Source organism: Pan troglodytes, chromosome 1 (genome assembly GCF_028858775.2).
Source record: "Pan troglodytes isolate AG18354 chromosome 1, NHGRI_mPanTro3-v2.0_pri, whole genome shotgun sequence".
Classification (NCBI taxonomy): domain Eukaryota; kingdom Metazoa; phylum Chordata; class Mammalia; order Primates; family Hominidae; genus Pan; species Pan troglodytes.
The window spans coordinates 141,841,809-141,859,542 of NC_072398.2; the positions used below are offsets into that span (position 1 = coordinate 141,841,809).

The window sequence follows — 17,734 nt, forward strand, 5'->3', positions numbered from 1 at the left end:
GGATTGAAATCAGGATAATATGAGATATTTAGTGTCCAGATCTTAGAATCCATTTATTAAAAAGGGACAATAATAATGATGATGATTATGATGATTCACTCAACAAACACAAAAGGACTACAATAAAGTGCTTGGGTTTCAGTCTTAAGATCCATTTATCAGTAGCTCTGTGATTTTGGGCAAGTTACTGAATCTCCCTGTGTCCTAGCTTTTGTAAAATTGGGAGAAAGCATTTGTTGGGAGAATTAAAATAGAATAATCCACACAAAGTAGTGAAACCTGTCCAGGGCATTACAAATGTCTAATAAATAATATCCTTGTTATCATTCATCATGTACTAAGTGCCAAAAACTTTGTCCTTGCCTGTGAGTGAAAGTTCTCAGCTACTGAACCTACTGCGAAAGTAATAAACTTAGTCCTGTGTGAGCAGCTCTAACATTTCACAACAATAGACCTCAAAAATCATATGAGCTCTTCCCCTGGCCTACTCCCAAACTGGAGATGAATGTCAACGTATTTCAAGCTAGGTTTGAAATACCACATACTTTGAACAACTGTGAAAGATCTCAAATTTCTCTTCTAGTAACAACAACAACGGAAGCAGGGAGGAGTATGGCTGGCACTCAAAGGATTCTCTGCAGTTTCTAGGAAACATGCAGTTTCAAAGAAGTCAGGTCAAATACATCCAGCCTATCTACACTAGGTAACAGTTGGGCAATTCCCTTTGTCATCTGGCTTAGTCACTGAATTTCCTTTTTGGTTTCTATTTCCTACAGAGAACTTTCAAAAATCCCCCTTTCTGTTATTCCATATTTTGTATTCAAATTGTCTCCTTTTTCGAGCAGGGAAAACGGGGTGGGAAGAACAAAAACGCCAGGACTGAGTGAAGAAAAAGTAAATGAGAAATCACCACAGTGAAAGTAAAAGACGAGAGTTCGAACTCAGCAAGTTCTCATCGAAGCAGCTTTCTTTTTTCTTTTCTTGTCTTTTTTTTTTTTTTTTTTTTTTTTTTTTTTTTTTGAGACAGAGTCTCGCTCTGTCGCCCAGGCTGAAGTGCAGTGGTGCAGTCTCGGCTCACTGCAAGCTCTGCCTCCCAGGTTCAAGCCATTCTCCTGCCTCAGCCTCCCGAGTAGCTGGGACCACAGGCGCCCGCCACCATGCCCAGGTAATTTTTTGTATATTTTTAGTAGAGACGGGGTTTCATCGTGTTAGCCAGGATGGTCTAGATCTCCTGACCTCGTCATCCACCCGCCTCGGCCTCCCAACATGCTGGGATTACAGGCGTGAGCCACCGTGCCCAGTCCCTCATGGAAGCAGTTTTCTTACTAGCTCTAAAATACCTCTTCTCCCGATTTTATAATCAAGGTAATGAGAGGTGATGGCGTGCTGGCAGCCCTCGCAGCCCTCCCTCGCTCTCGGTGCCTTCTCTGCCTGGGCACCCACTCTGGCGGCACTTGAGGAGCCCTTCAGCCCTCCGCTGCACTGTGGGAGCCCCTTCCTGGGCTGGCCGAGGCCAGAGCTGACTCCCTCAGCTTGCCGGGAGGTGTGGAGGGAGAGGCAGGGGTGGGAACTGGGGCTGTGCCCGGTGCTTGAGGGCCAGCGCGAGTTCTGGGTGGGCTTGGGCTCTGCGGGACCTGCACCCAGAGCGGCCCCAGGCAGTGAGGGGCTTAGCACCTGGGCCAGCAGCTGCTGTGCTCCACTTCTTGCAGGGCCTTAGCTGCCTCCCGGTGGGGCAGGGCTGGGGACCTGCAGCCTGCCATGCCTGAGCCTCCTCCCCTCTCCCCCTCCCCACCTCACCCCGCCATGGGCTCCTGCGCTGCCTGAGCCTCCCCGACGAGTGCCGACCCCTGCTCCACAGCACCCTGTCCCATCCATGGCCCAAGGACTGAGGAGTGCCAGTGCATGGAGCAGGACTGGCAGGCAGCTCCACCTGCCGCCCGGTGCAAGATCCACTGGGTGAAGCCAGCTGGGCTCCTGAGTCTAGTGGGAACTTGGAGAATCTTTATGTCTAGCTAAGGGATTGTAAATACACCAATCAGCACTCTGTATCTATTTAATCTGGTGGGGACTTGGAGAATCTTTATATCTAGCTAAGGGATTGTAAATGCACCAATCAGCACTCTGTATCTACCTCAAGGTTTGTAAATGCACCAATCAGCACTCTGTATCTAGCTCAAGGTTTGTAAATAGGCCAATCCACACTCTGTATCTAGCTAATCTAGTGGGGACATGAAGAACTTTTGTGTCCAGCTCAGGGATTGTAAACGCACCAATCAGCACCCTGTCAAAACAGACCAATCAGCTCTCTGTAAAATGGACCAATCGGCTCTCTGTAAAATGGACCAATCAGCAGGATGTGGGTGGGGCCAGATAAGAGAAGTAGCCAGCAGTGGCACCACTGGGGTCACCCTCCAGGCTGCGGAACCTTTGTTCTTTCACTCTTTGCAATAAATCTTGCTGCTGCTCACTCTTTGGGTCCACACTGCCTTTATGAGCTGTAACACTCACTGGGAATGTCTGCAGCTTCACTCCTGAAGCCAGCGAGACCACGAACCCACCAGGAGGAACAAACAGCTCCAGACGCGCAGCCTTAAGAGCTGTAACACTCACCGCGAAGGTCTTCAGCTTCACTCCTGAGCCAGCCAGACCACGAACCCACCAGAAGGAAGAAACTCCAAACACATCCGAACATCAGAAGGAGCAAACTCCTGACACGCCACCTTTAAGAACCGTGACACTCACTGCTAGGGTCCGCAGCTTCATTCTTGAAGTCAGTGAGACCAAGAACCCACCAATTCCGGACACAGTAAGACTGGGGCAAGAGGTGGAAGAGATTTGCAAGATTCAGTTGGTTTTAGAAACATTCTACAAAGGATAGGATGCAGCTTATCCTGATGTGGTATATCAGACCTCAGTAAAGAATAAATTGTATTCTTATCAGACAGGCAGCAGAATTCATTAAGTACCAGCTGTGTCTGCCTCTTGCTGAATTAGACATCAATGTGTGTAGTGACTAAACTAAGAGTTTGAAATGCCTTCAAATTATTTTTCTTCCTTTGCAATTTTATGACTTATTCAGGATCATAATTTCCACTTAAGTTACCTTCGTCCTTCATAAAATCTGATTAAACTGACTCGAACTTCAGCATGAAAGTTTCAAAAACTATGATAGTTATTATTTTCATGAGAAAGAACAATGAATATGATGCAATGTAAGTAGCTTGCAAACATTAAGGACAAGAAAAAAATGTTGAAACCCAGAGAGAAGTTTCATGAAAACAGTGATGTATTTTTAGTCATAGTCTTGTACTTTGTTTGAAAGTAGATTTCTTCCTTTAGCAATAACCCTGACTTAATTCATGTTGGTTTCTTGGCATCTACTCACTTAACTAACCCCTTTTGTGTTGGGTTCTGCTTCTACTACTCTATTGCCTTTACTATTATGAATCACCTAATTTAACAGTTGCCCAACTGGATCCCTCAATACTGTCTGGCAACTGTTCACTCGTTGAAATTCTCTCCTTTGAATTTCTTACCATGACACATACTTCAAGCATTTTGTACTAGTTTGATTTCCATTTATATCCTTAATAAGAGCCTTTTCCTTTTCCTTGAAATTCAAACCAGAAACTATGCAAAATAAGCAAAAGCAAGCAATAACAACTACATATACAAATGCAGGCGCAAAACCCAAACTAGAATCATATGGCCGAAAACAGATGTTTTCTTTCAGAAATCCTTCCACTACCACTTCTGAGCATTTTCTCTTAGTATTTTTTTTGGGCATTTTCCTTCTTTGCACTTTTTAAAATCTCCTGCAGCTCGCTCGCTCTCTTTCATAAGCCAGCAGTTATACTGATGTTAATAAATAGTTGTTTATTTACTTTTGCTTTTTTAGAAAACAAGCTGAAAGAATTGAGTGAAATGCCAGAGAGATACAGATAGCCAGTTGTAGGGCTGGGGTTGGAAATCAAGTCTAATTTAAGGCAAGGGCAGAATGTGCATTTTGTGTGTGTATTTTGAACCATTCTTGCATTGTTTTTATTTGCAAAGGTTATAGGGCTCAAGCAGTTAGGGAGAATGCATCCCAGAACACTAAGTTATGAATAACAGAGCAACAGTTATATTTGTGGCTTGAACACATTAAATCTGCAATAATGTTTTAGAAATTTGGCTTTACTAAAAGCATTAAAGATGCTATCCAGATGACATTAGGGGACAACATGTGAAATACTATTATTAATGTAGATATACAATGCTATTGTCATTCATAAGAAAGTCTGAACACTCAGACACATTCATTCCCTCTTCATTAGTGACATCATCCCAAATCATAAGATCTTGTAAGCTCTCAATATCTGCTTATAGATTTGGCTTATGTATCTTTTGTTTTTCTAGCTAATTGTTGTAGATCATCACTTCAAGGTGCCCATATCTTTCTAGTGGAAAAATTATTCTGGCCTCCGCTGCATACAAATCAGGCAACCAGAATTCTACATATATAAGGTACTAATACTACATTGAAAATAGATTAGAATGAGAAGAGACCTGCCATTTGAGTCTCTAAATTTATTGCAAAATTGCCTCTTTCTGGGTCAGGCTTGCACTAGGCATTTCCTGACTCCCATGTCCTAGTGCTACACCATTTGCAAATGGATATCCTATTTTCTGCTGCCAAGCAGTTTCTGTTTTAATTTATGTCAACATAATGATTTCCAGGGCATTAGCTATGAGGAAGCAGGGAGAATGGGTCTTCATAATTGTAAAATGACAGTTTTTGAAATTTGCTAGTAAAGAGATGGAGAATCCAAACCTTTTCATTGTAAGATTTTAGTGAAAGAACTCGTCAAGCGGATAGTGAAGTTTTAGCATCTTTAGTAAATAACCACCTTTAAAATGGAAGAAAACTATCCTTTATGATAAGGCAAAGTAGAAAAGCATATTTTTATGGCATTTGCTTTTTCTCATATAGCTCAAAAATTTTTTTTAACCAGAGACTCTTTAGGTTATAGGGATTGATGCTCAGAAGTTAGAAAAAAATAGGTTAAGTATTATTAAAGGAAGTTGTTTTACTCCTTCAGTCAATCATAAAATAATCATGCTTTGAAGTTTTGGTTTAATAAAGCACATTAGTAACTGTGTAAAAAATTTCAAGTATATCACTAAGAAGCAAACAACTATGATTTGTTAGATAATGCTGCATAATGACTTGGTAGTATTTAATGTAATGCAGTTTGACTGGACATAGATCTAACTGAAAAAAATGAAGTTGACACAAAGTAAAAAGAACAGCGTAATATATTAATAAAGAACATCATAAAGAATTAATATAGGAACCCAGGGAGGTAAAAACTAAAAAACATAACTAAGCCAAAAACCAATGGAATAAGAGTTAGATTCAAACTAGTAGGTTAGACGCAGGAAATGGATTTTCGTATGCCTATCAAATATTTAAGAACCAGTAGAATGGCCTATAGTAGACATATAAAGGGCCTAGGACTTACTTTCGTTTTAAAATAAAGTCTCTCTATTTTACAGGACTCTTTTTATTTTAAAACATTTTTTTTCCAGAAACTTAGGCAGTGCTGGGGAGTAGTATGTCCCCAGGTTCAGTAAGCAAAATGACTTCCTTTGCTTATTAAACAAACACTAGAAATTCCAGCCTATCCCATCTGTTCCCTTGCAGGCAAAGAAACATCCTAGACATGGCTTTAGAGATCCACATGTCAGACCCCATGTGCCTCATCGAGAACTTTAATGAGCAGCTGAAGGTTAATCAGGAAGCTTTGGAGATCCTGTCTGCCATTACGCAACCTGTAGTTGTGGTAGCGATTGTGGGCCTCTATCGCACTGGCAAATCCTACCTGATGAACAAGCTGGCTGGGAAGAACAAGGGTGAGTGGTACCAGCAAAGCTCTGCCAAACCCTTCTGTCCATTCACACAGTCACCATCCAGTACGAGGAAGCAAGGAGAGAGTAAGACATGAGGATGAATATTAAAAGCCAATGTTTAGGCTACAGCTGGTCTTTTTATCTTTTGGAAGATGAAGACCAGTTCTCTGTTCCTGACATATCACCTCTTTTTTTTTTCTTTGCCTTGATTTCTTCTTGTAAAATGTATAATATATTCTCCTTGTAAGGAGTAAGACATCAATGAAGTAATTCCCATATACATAATTATAAACTAGCAACATTTTAGTAGCATAATATTTTTTTAATATCAAAGTTCCAACCTATGGTATTTGATATTGTTTTTCCATTTCTGCATCATCATTCAAATCAATACTGGTTGTACATTCTGCTATCTCCTCATCTTGCTTTCCTTAAACTCTAGCTGAATGATCAAGCAAATCCCCAATTTCCAGAGTTTCTCTTCTATTACAACCTCTCACTCCCCCTGACAGGCTTCTCTGTTGCATCTACGGTGCAGTCTCACACCAAGGGAATTTGGATATGGTGTGTGCCTCATCCCAACTGGCCAAATCACACATTAGTTCTGCTTGACACCGAGGGCCTGGGAGATGTAGAGAAGGTAAGGAAGGATTCCTTTTTTTAACCTCCTAATCTCTGAACTGTCTTTTCACAGGGAGATTTTAGGTTTATTTTTCTAAATTTGTAGTTCCACTTGACCAATGTATACCCCCATTGTTTTCCTTTGTATTTTTAATATTCAGAGTTTGGAAGCCTGACATGAGAAAATACATTTATAAGCCAGAATCAGTATTAGAAGAGCAGTGTTGATGTTGAGCTAGGCAATTAACGCAAATGCATAAACATGATGCATATAAAATCACTGTTACAAGCCTGATCCTGTAGATTATACTAGTTAATAGTGGGTTCTGTTCTTAAATGAACCTGTGTTCCAATCAGAGCTCTAGCACTTGTAGCTTTCTGACTTTGATAAGAGAAGTAAGTCTCTCCAAATGTTTTATTTTTTCTTTGGTCTTTCTTATTCAACTCACTACTTAAAAACAGTAGATACATGGGCCTTTCCTTGTTATATGCTGGTAAGTACTTAACAACCAGCTCAAGGACAAAATAACAAAAACAAAAACAACCATGATTTGTAGCACTTGACTATTTTCTGAATACTCCCATCGTAATTGATTTCAAGCTACCAAAGTTAATTCACTAAACTCAGACTTGGGAAGACATGCACACAATTTGCTGTCATGAGTTGGTATGAATTGGCTCCAGCACACAACTGGATCTTTCTCTTGAACTTCCATTGTTTTTTTTCTGTGTGTGTGTTTTTTGTCTTTGTTTTTGATTTGCCAGGACTTAAAGATGACAAGCCACAATTTGAGCCTCAGTTTCCTTACCTACAAAATGGAGATAGTAACTATAAAACCATCTCACAGCACTATTTTTTAGAATTCGATAAGATCATTAATGTGAACTGCATTATTGATACTGGTTATTCAATAAAATAGGTATATGTACTGAGTATATAGGCCAATTTTGTTTTATGTGCTGGAAAATGTTGGTTTTAAGTACTCTGATCACCCCACTAATTTTAACTATCCATTTTGCAAATATGTAGAGGGACTGGTGAGTTAATAAGATATGGATGAGTATAAAATTATCAATGTTAACAAGAGAACTATTTAAAGTTAATATTTCTAACAATCTTTTTTTTTGTCTTGTTAAACATTTATGACAAGAGCCTATTTTTAAATATCGCTCATCTGGGAATCCCATGAGACATGACTTAAATTTGGTCTGACTTCTAGGCTGACAAGAAGAATGATATCCAGATCTTTGCACTGGCACTCTTACTGAGCAGCACCTTTGTGTACAATACTGTGAACAAAATTGATCAGGGTGCTATCGACCTACTGCAGTATCCTTTTGTGGTATAGGGTGGCACCAAAGTCCGACAGAACTCCTCTATTTACCAGCTGCGTGTCTGTGAGACCTTGTGAATCACAAAAATGGAAACGTGATAAACATTGAAAGTACAAAGAAAGGAGCCCTTATATTTACTGTTAAATGATGATTTGGTTAAGACTCATAGGGGAAAATAAAGGTTTGGGGGAAAATGGAATTAAGTATGGGTTTAGATGCGGTCCTATTTCTGCCAGTTTTCTTTAATTGCATCTCAGCAATGTGACAGAACTGACAGATCTGCTCAAGGCAAGAAACTCACCCGACCTTGACAGGGTTGAAGATCCTGCTGACTCTGCGAGCTTCTTCCCAGACTTAGTGTGGACTCTGAGAGATTTCTGCTTAGGCCTGGAAATAGATGGGCAACTTGTCACACCAGATGAATACCTGGAGAATTCCCTAAGGCCAAAGCAAGGTAACAGGGACTTCAGTTTTAGAAAGATTTTTTAGAAAGTAATCTAAGAAATTATCTCTTTTGTTTAGGTGGTTAAATTTATGGTTTTCTATATATATATTCACCCAGCTCTCCTAAAAAATAAATAATAAATATTTTTGTTTATAATGAACAAGTAGATTCAATATTAAATTGCATTTTTCCTCGTTCTTAGAATAAATTTTCTTTTTTAATTTCCCTGATTAGTTACCATTTTTCTTTTTACTTAGGGTTTATGAAGATATATTAATCTAAGTGACATCAGGTGGAAGGACATTTATTCGAGGTAAATAAATGAAAATGAGTGCAAAGTCTATGCTAAATAAATCCTATTTTTTATTCTCCAGGTAGTGATCAAAGAGTTCAAAATTTCAATTTGCCCCGTCTGTGTATACAGAAGTTCTTTCCAAAAAAGAAATGCTTTATCTTTGACTTACCTGCTCACCAAAAAAAGCTTGCCCAACTTGAAACACTGCCTGATGATGAGCTAGAGCCTGAATTTGTGCAACAAGTGACAGAATTCTGTTCCTACATCTTTAGCCATTCTATGACCAAGACTCTTCCAGGTGGCATCATGGTCAATGGATCTCGTGAGTATTATTTTTAGGATTTTCCTTCAATTTAATGTAAACTATAAGGGATACTTTTTATAAGATTATCCTTGCATTGTCGATGTTGACAAATGCATAGGCAATTGCTACTGTGAAAATCATATATATCATATTTATTGTTTCAGTGGGTATCACATATTACTAAGTGTGTGTAGTAATACCTTTAAAGTTACATAAAATAGGAACAAAACCTGAAGATAAGATAAAATTAAAGATCTTTTGAACTGGATTAATCCACATGGGCTGGCAGCATTTGTTCAACAAATACATTGGATTTTTATTATGTGTCACAGCATTTGATAGGCACAAGATGAATAAGACATACATGTTCCCTGTATAAGTGAAATGTGGTTGATAACAAACTTTAAACAAAGGCCCAAATTGTCTAAAACCCTAAATGAAATCTAAGCAGACTTTTGGGCCTAGTTTTTCTTAAGAACTCTGTGTAAATAATTGCTACATTATAGAAGGAAGTTGACTGGAAACAAAAGTGTGCAAATGACAAGGACGTAAAACAGGAAAGTTCAAACAAACATTAAGAGAAACCTGGTTTAAATTGCTTACTTTGCACTTTTTTTTTTTTTTTTTTTTTTGAGGTGGAGTCTCCCTCTGTTGCCCAGGCTGGAGTGCAGTGGCGTGATCTTGGTTCACTGCAAGCTCCGCCTGCTGGGTTCTCACCATTTTCCTGCCTCAGCCTCCTGAGTAGCTGGGACTACAGGCACCCACCACCACACCTGGCTAATTTTTTGTATTTTTAGTAGAGGTGGGGTTTCACCGTGTTAGCCAAGATGGTCTCGATCTCCTCACCTCGTGATCCGCCTGCCTCGGCCTCCCAAACTTTGCACTTTTTTAGAGGAGGGTAGCTCTCATACTAGCTTAACTATACTAAAGTGAAATAGAAAAAGGAATTCTGTATCCTAGAACTTAAAGTATAATAAATATATATATAAATAAAAAGAAAAAGGAATTCTGAAGAGAACAGAAAGCTGAGGGAAAAAGGGAAGATTGAAGAGACAGAAGCCGATAGCATTGTAGTCAAATGAATATGTTTGACTTTTATATGATCATATTCTCATTTCTCCATCAGAGAAGGATGAACTGTAGACTATCACAAACACCTTGAAATTTCCTCTATTTTCTTATTTGAACACAGTTTCCTTTCCCAAAGAATGAAAAACTTGGCTTCCTGATAGCACAGTTTCCCAAATAAACTTATTTGGGCCACTTGACTACTGTCCATAATGCTAAACAATTTCAGGCAATGCAACTATTAAATGTACATTCTCAGAAATTACTATATCGATCATGTCTTCTTCCTTTGCAAATAATATAAACGTTTCTTTCTTCCATAAAGGTCTAAAGAACCTGGTGCTGACCTATGTCAATGCCATCAGCAGTGGGGATCTGCCTTGCATAGAGAATGCAGTCCTGGCCTTGGCTCAGAGAGAGAACTCAGCTGCAGTGCAAAAGGCCATTGCCCACTATGACCAGCAAATGGGCCAGAAAGTGCAGCTGCCCATGGAAACCCTCCAGGAGCTGCTGGACCTGCACAGGACCAGTGAGAGGGAGGCCATTGAAGTCTTCATGAAAAACTCTTTCAAGGATGTAGACCAAAGTTTCCAGAAAGAATTGGAGGTGATATTTTTGTTTCTAGTTCATGGGGATTAAGGTCAAGAAGACAAAGTATTGCTTTGAATGATAAAATAGGACTTAGCTAAGAAAAAAATACTAGATTGGAAAATAATAATATATAGCCATGATACCACTTTTATTCTGAAAACAAATGAGCAAACATGTAATTACTCTGGACCTTGTAGATTCTGAAGTTTTCCCATATGCATACATTTACCATGTTATACCCATGAACTGAATTTTAATTAATTTTCTGTCTTTGGCCAATTGCATTTACAAAGTATTAAATTGTCTTTTTTATTAATCAAGCATATAGAATTACCAGTTTAATCCACTAAAATATGATGTATCCAGGATTAATAGAATAAGTTGATATCATTCCAGCCAACTATTCTGCTTCGAACTTTATCATTGGAAATCCCGAGTAAAACACTGAAATACTGGAAGGAATGTTGTAAACTAGTAGGCTGCATTTAAAATTAAAGCATGAAGCTAGAGGTCTGTGGCATGAAGATTACACCTAAAGCAGAAATAACAAGGGATTCAAACCCAAAAGTAAATGTCATTTTTCTATAGAGTATCATCCTTGGAATTTTTCCAGGTTTGGTGGGAAGGATATAGTCTTGCTTATATGTGTCTTGCTCTAAGTTTGTAGAAAAAAATATAGATTCTTTTTCAGAATTATTTCCAGAAATACTGAAGTATTGCTAACATCTTTTCCATGGGCTTTTGTCTCTTTGAAGACTCTACTAGATGCAAAACAGAATGACATTTGTAAACGGAACTCGGAAGCATCCTTGGATCATTGCTTGGCTTTACTTAAGGATATTTTTGGTCCTCTAGAAGAAGCAGTGAAGCAGGGAATTTATTTCAAGCCAGGAGGCCATAATCTCTTCATTCAGAAAACAGAAGAACTGAAGGCAAAGTACTATCGGGAGCCTCGGAAAGGAATACAGGTATCCCTAGTTCTACCTATTGTGGAGAATTGCTGAGGGACCTCTTTGTAAAACCAGTGAGAACAGGAAAATTGCCATGTATACAGGCACACAGATGAGGTTTATGTCTCTGTCTAGTAGTAATCCTTTTCTTGAATAAGCATTTATGGAAAAACAATGTGCCTGGTGTTGGTGTTCCTCGCACAGAATTTATATCTAATGGTAGCAGTGGGGTTAAACTGAACCATCACCATAATCACCAGACTTGCTTTGTGACCATCAACATTCATTGCAACAAAGAGGCCTTTTTGGTTACATTGGACAGAATGCCAATACTTGAAACTAACCTAAGAAACACCAGTAATTCATTGGCTTACACAAACTAAAAGCAAAAGATTTTAATTTAGTTTCAAGTATAGATGCATTCAGAATTTTAAACAATATTATCCCTTTTCCTCCTTCTTTCTGTCATTTTTCTGTTTCATTTTCCTGACTATTGGCTTCATTTCCAGGCAGGCTCACCCCACATGACAATAAAGGTGACACCAACAGGTCCAAGCTTAACTAGTCCTTACTGCCCTCAGTCTCAGGGGAAAGAGAGCATCTTTTCCCCAGCATATATCTGTCATTCAAACACAAAAGCATCATCAATTATCATACTCTTTGCAGTATTTTTCTCCCTGTGAACAAGTCCTTTGCATCTAGTGGACTTGCATGCTCTGACTGACCATGGAGTCATGGCCAAACTTGTGACAGGAGCAGGTGTTCCACAAGCCTCTCCAGTCTCAATTGGCAGTTCCACCAAGTGCAGGGTGGAAGCCTGTATAGGCTCCACCTCTCCTATGGAGCCTCTCCTATGGCAAGCCTCTCCTATGAGGAATAGATGCTGCTGGAAGGAACAAGACAAAGATGTTTACAACATTCCTAATCACCATTTCCTGCATCTAACTGCATGTTTTCCGGGTTGCTAGGCTGAAGAAGTTCTGCAGAAATATTTAAAGTCCAAGGAGTCTGTGAGTCATGCAATATTACAGACTGACCAGGCTCTCACAGAGAAGGAAAAACAGAAGAAAGGTGAGATTGGAAATTATGCGAGATAGAAAAAAATCTATAAATTTTAAATAAATTTGGCCTGGCCCTCATGGGATGTTAAACTAGAGCAAGAATGGCAAAGATGCTTATTAGCTCCTCAAGCATATCTGACTGGCATGATCCTGCATTGTGGTTACCTGGAAGGGAAAAACAACCCCTGGGAATTTTATCCAGGAAGTTGGAACAATCACAAACAAAAGTGGGAGGCAGAAGGAAGAGGCACATTAATCCTAGAGAAGTTTATCTTTTTCTCCTCAGAGGCACAAGTGAAAGCAGAAGCTGCAGAGGCTGAAGCGCAAAGGTTGGCGGCGATTCGAAGGCAGAACGAGCAAATGATGCAGGAGAGGGAGAGACTCCATCAGGAACAAGTGAGACAAATGGAGATAGCCCAACAAAATTGGCTGGCAGAGCAACAGAAAATGCAGCAACAACAGATGCAGGTATTCATCAATTGTTTCATCTCTCCCCTGCCTGTAACGATGAGAGTATGTAGCAGTGGCAAAGAGGGAGAGGCAGCAAGATCTTGTGGCTCTCAGCAGGGAGTCTGGAGCCAGAAAGCCTGGGTATGAATCCAAGCTCCACCTCTTAGTAAGTATATGGTTTAGGCAAGTTATCTATCACCTCTGTGCCTAATTTTCCTCTTGTGTAAAATGGACACAGTGATGATATCTATGTTATAGGGTTATTTTGATAATTAAATGAGTTAATATTTGTGTTTAAATGGTGCCCGATACAGAGAAAGCACTATATGTTGTTAAATAAAAACCAAGGCATTTCTGGGCTGCAGTAACTGGTCTTTCCTGTTGACTTGTTAATTGTCCTGGATGATCTTTTGCTTTGGTCATAGATACTTTGTTAATTTGATTTCATGTTACTGTGTCTATGCCCCTGTTCTTGCCTTGATCATCTCTGTTCTGAAGGCCTTTAATTTGCCAGTTTGTTTCATCCGGTCCTTCAGTTTTATTTACCAATCACTGTCAGTAGTTACCAAGCACTCTCCAGTAGTTATTATTTATCAGTCACTGTCATAGCACTTTACATGCATTATCTCATCTAATCCATTCACTGTAAAGCAGAACTACTGTGTCCTCATTTTTCAGATGAGATAAGTGGGGTTTCAAAGAGATAATCAATGCAAATATCACACAAGCCTAGCACATTAACAAAACTGCCTTCCAAATGAGTGGAATCTGCAGTGTTTTTGCTTCTGCAGACCTGGTGTAAAATTCCTATGTCAGCACCCTAATGAGACAAACGACATCCTAATTCTTCCCCTTGGCTTGCCAGTTTGTAGGTACTAGTTTTTCAGAAGTTGCTGTAAAATATTTCTGATTGCAGCTCCTTCCTAAAGAGCAGTATGAGCAGCATGTGGTTATTTATGTATTCACTCTTTTCTCCTACTTCTGTGGTGACCTGAAACAAATTCTCTTATGTAAAGATTGGACAGCCCACCTGATTCCGACATCACTTAGATACACTGTTTTTGTATCAGCCTCTTCTCTTAGAAATATATCTGACAGTCTCCTGTGTGTGTATGAGAATTGAAGTCAAGATGTGACTAAGATTGCCCAAGGAGATCGTGTGGTTTAAGGGGGAAGGGAGCTTTGGTTTGGAATCCTAGGGACACCAATATTCCAGGGATGAGAAATGACCATTTCTGGAGCTAGAGAAAGACAAGGAGGGTGAATAATTACAGAAATAGGTTAGATGCACGTGAATGGAAGAGAGATATTCAGGAACTGTTTATTGCTACTGTAGATGAAAAGAAGTAAGGACAAGTGAGTGATTTAGGCAATCAGTAAGAAGCTTGATCTTACTTTCTATTTATCACTCTTTAGGAACAGGCTGCACAGCTCAGCACAACATTCCAAGCTCAAAATAGAAGCCTTCTCAGTGAGCTCCAGCACGCCCAGAGGACTGTTAATAACGATGATCCATGTGTTTTACTCTAAAGTGCTAAATATGGGAGTTTCCTTTTTTTACTCTTTGTCACTGATGACACAACAGAAAAGAAACTGTAGACCTTGGGACAATCAACATTTAAATAAACTTTATAATTATTTTTTCAAACTTTCATATAGAGTTATAAGATTATGATGCTGGTATCTGGTAAAATGTACATCCCAGTAGTCCAATAGTTTAAATGATTATTGCTTCCTTTAAGAGATTATAAATTGTATAAGGGACATTGTATCACTGCCTTCATTTATGCGTGATATTGGGATGGTTTCATCAGGAGATGCTTTCCCTTGCATCTCAATGTCATCTGTCTAATTTCTCATAAGGGGATTATGTTACCTAGAGCAGGGCTTCCCAACCCTCAGGCCATAGACTAGCTCTGATCTGTGGCCTTTTAGGAACCCGGCCACACAGCAGGAGGTGAGCAGCAGGTAAGTGAGCATTACAGCCTGAGCTCCACCTCCTGTCAGATCAGCAGTGACATTAGATTCTCACAGGAGTGGGAACCCTATTGTGAACTGTGCATGCAAAAGATCTAGGTTGTGTGATCCTTGTGGAACAATATAAACCAGAAACCAATAACGCCACCCCACCTCCAACCCCCGCCAACCCTCTGTGGAAAAATTACCTTCCACGAAACTGGTCCCTGATGCCAAATAGGTTGGGGGACCGCTGACCTAGAGGGAGTTATGCACATGGGCTTATAAGGTTAGCCAAGAGAAAGGACAAGAAGACCCAAAGTCTGGCAAGCAAATTTATTAACCTGCTGGGCTGCTCCACAGAAATCTGAGGAGGCAGCCACCGGGCTTACAGGCTAAGGGGTATAAGTAGGTCTGCAGGGGTTTTGTGTGTGTGTGCGGGGGTGTCGGTGGGGCAAGGCCATTTGTGGAGACTTTTCCTCCCAGTATGGCCACATCCTGCAGTTTGTCAGTTTTTGCCCTCGCCTGGCTCAGGGTACCAGGATGTGGTTTAGCTTAGGGGTGGTTATAGTGGCACCTAAGTTCTGGGAACTTGCGGTGGGGGTGACCTTTTGGAAGAAAAATAAGCTGCAGGGCAGCTAGGGGAGGGGGCTTGTTATATTCCTCTGGGGGCAGGGTGTCCCTAACTGGGCTCAGTCGGAAGGAACTTGACCAAAGTCTGGGCTCAGTTGGGCATCACTCAGGTTAATGGTCGTGTGCTGGATGCCATCAGAGGGAAGTACCAATGGTAAAGTGGAAACAATGTGCAGCTTTCAACTGGGTGGAGGCTGCTATTCTATGGACAGTGAGATGATTCCTTGGCACTGTCAATAGACAATCTGCGTAGAGAAATTCCAAGCTGAAAGCCAATAATGTTATATAAAATAGAGATTCTTCAGAAGATGAAAGGAATTACCAGCATGGAAATTGTGTCATAGGCTTAAGGGCTAAAGAAGAAGCCTTTTCTTTTCTGTTCACCCTCACCAAGAGCACAACTCAAATAGGGCATTTTATAACCTGAAACAATTTATATTGGACTTAATTATTATGTGTAATATGTTTATAATCCTTTAGACCTTATAAATATGTGGTATAAGGAATGCCATATAATGTGCCAAAAATCTGAGTGCATTTAATTTAATGCTTGCTTATAGTGCTAAAGTTAAATGATCTTAATTCTTTGCAATTATATATGAAAAATGACTGATTTTTCTTAAAATATGTAACTTATATAAATATATCTATTTGTACAGATTTTAACCATAAAAACATTTTTGGAAAACCATAAATCAGTTCCTTTGTTTGTATTTTTCTCAAAGTTAAAAGTCTATAGAGAAAGACTGAATTTCCCTAAGGAGATTAAGAATTGCTTTAAGACTAGAATTAAAACACACTTTATTACATCTTTTTATGTACTTTTTGTTACTTTGTTTTGTACATCTCCAGTAAAAAATTTTTTTCTTTAAATTATAGAAACATTACACAAAGCTCTGTTTTTCTCCCTTATAAGTACTTACTCATATAAGGAATTTTCCACTTAGGTAGTATGATAGGAGCTTGAATTTTTTTAGTCACCCCAAATATGATTTACTTATATACAAAAAAAAGCCGAAAAATTTTAGTGTCTGCTCTTTTTACTGTTCTTTGAAGAGCTTTAATATGAGGAAATTTTCATATCAGATAGGATGTGGTGCTACTCAGCAGTATTTCTAGATTTGAACTGAAGTTCAGAAGGTACCAGCATATTCAACTGAGCATTTGTCTAGCAATACCCTACAATTACCTTTTCAAGCTGTGCAATTTATAAAGAAAAAAAATACATTTTATCATCCAAGGAAATGTTATCAGTAAAAAGAATAGCTCTATCTCCAAATTAAATATTGATATCTTTATTACCCATCTTAAAGAAATTTTTTAAAATCCTGAGACTCAGCAAAATTAAGTCATTTAAGGTTTCACACCTTGTTACTGTTAACCTAGACCATGTTACAAAGTGGTTGATTTCTAGTCTAATTTAACTTTTTCTATTATATCTCCCCCACCAAAAACCAGAGAGGCATGCTGCTTTCATTAGTGATCCACAGATATTCTTCCCCACCAGCTTCCCTGGATCCCACTCATCCCCAAATATTCTGATCTCATAGGTTAGAGATCTGTCACTGGGTGCAAAAGAACAAGAAAAGGCACTGTAAGGTAAACATTGATGATTTCTTGAAACTACCAGTAAGTAGCTTATATTTTCTGACTTTGTCTTACTGTTGTGAAATCAACTGATTTAGTTTTAAATGTAATGAAAAGCAAAGCAATAGATTCTCCCCTAAAGCCTGCAGATGGAATGCAGCCTTGTTAACATCTTGATTTAAGCTTCACAGACTTCTGATTTCCAAAACTGTAAGATAATAAGCTTCTGTTGTTTTAAGCCACAAAATTAGTAATAATTTGTTATAGCAGCAATAGGAAACAAGTACAAAATCTTTATTAGTTAATACTATGAACAGTTATTCATACCAGCTAAGAGATACTTGGAATTTATTATGTATCACTTTATTATGGTCACTGTAGTAATTCACCTGTTGCTCATAAAAACCTTATAAACATTTAGTATTGTTTTATGGCAACTGTTATTTTAAACAATATTATCAATGTATGTTAGTGTTATCATTATTAAAGTTATTATTGTTAAAGCATTGAAATTAAAAAAATTAAGGGCAGTACCACAGAAGGACT

At 39.0% G+C, this 17,734-nt stretch overlaps 1 protein-coding gene across 11 annotated transcripts; it reads left to right on the top strand.

Moving 5' to 3' along the window:
- Positions 1-795: 795 nt before the first annotated feature.
- On the top strand, positions 796-14,664 carry GBP5 (guanylate binding protein 5). 11 transcript variants are annotated; one of them, XM_063816871.1, is made up of 13 exons: positions 817-1,165; positions 2,524-2,806; positions 4,399-4,506; positions 5,687-5,895; positions 6,405-6,532; positions 7,734-7,843; positions 8,106-8,302; positions 8,668-8,910; positions 10,286-10,566; positions 11,307-11,519; positions 12,470-12,572; positions 12,849-13,030; positions 14,429-14,664. In XM_063816871.1, the coding sequence occupies exons 4-13, from the start codon at positions 5,706-5,708 to the stop codon at positions 14,540-14,542; spliced, it is 1,761 nt and encodes a 586-aa protein (XP_063672941.1). In that variant the 5' UTR covers positions 817-1,165; positions 2,524-2,806; positions 4,399-4,506; positions 5,687-5,705; the 3' UTR covers positions 14,543-14,664. The 11 variants fall into 11 exon arrangements, 9 of the variants coding, with proteins under 9 accessions (XP_063672929.1, XP_063672937.1, XP_063672941.1 ...); XM_063816867.1 differs by lacking the exon at positions 2,524-2,806 and having other exon boundaries at positions 797-1,165; XM_063816857.1 differs by lacking the exon at positions 4,399-4,506 and having other exon boundaries at positions 1,064-1,165; positions 2,524-3,212.
- The last annotated feature ends 3,070 nt before the right edge of the window (positions 14,665-17,734 follow it).

What these genes read in the sequence shown, in the direction of transcription:
- GBP5 (XM_063816857.1), top strand. Translation starts at nt 3,148, where the DNA reads ATGAAAGTTTCAAAAACTATGATAGTTATTATTTTCATGAGAAAGAAC. An exon ending in GCTGGCTGGGAAGAACAAGG is followed by an intron (nt 5,896 to 6,404) that starts GTGAGTGGTACC and finishes TCCCCCTGACAG; the next exon opens with GCTTCTCTGTTGCATCTACG. An exon ending in TTCCCTAAGGCCAAAGCAAG is followed by an intron (nt 8,303 to 8,667) that starts GTAACAGGGACT and finishes TTTATTCTCCAG; the next exon opens with GTAGTGATCAAAGAGTTCAA.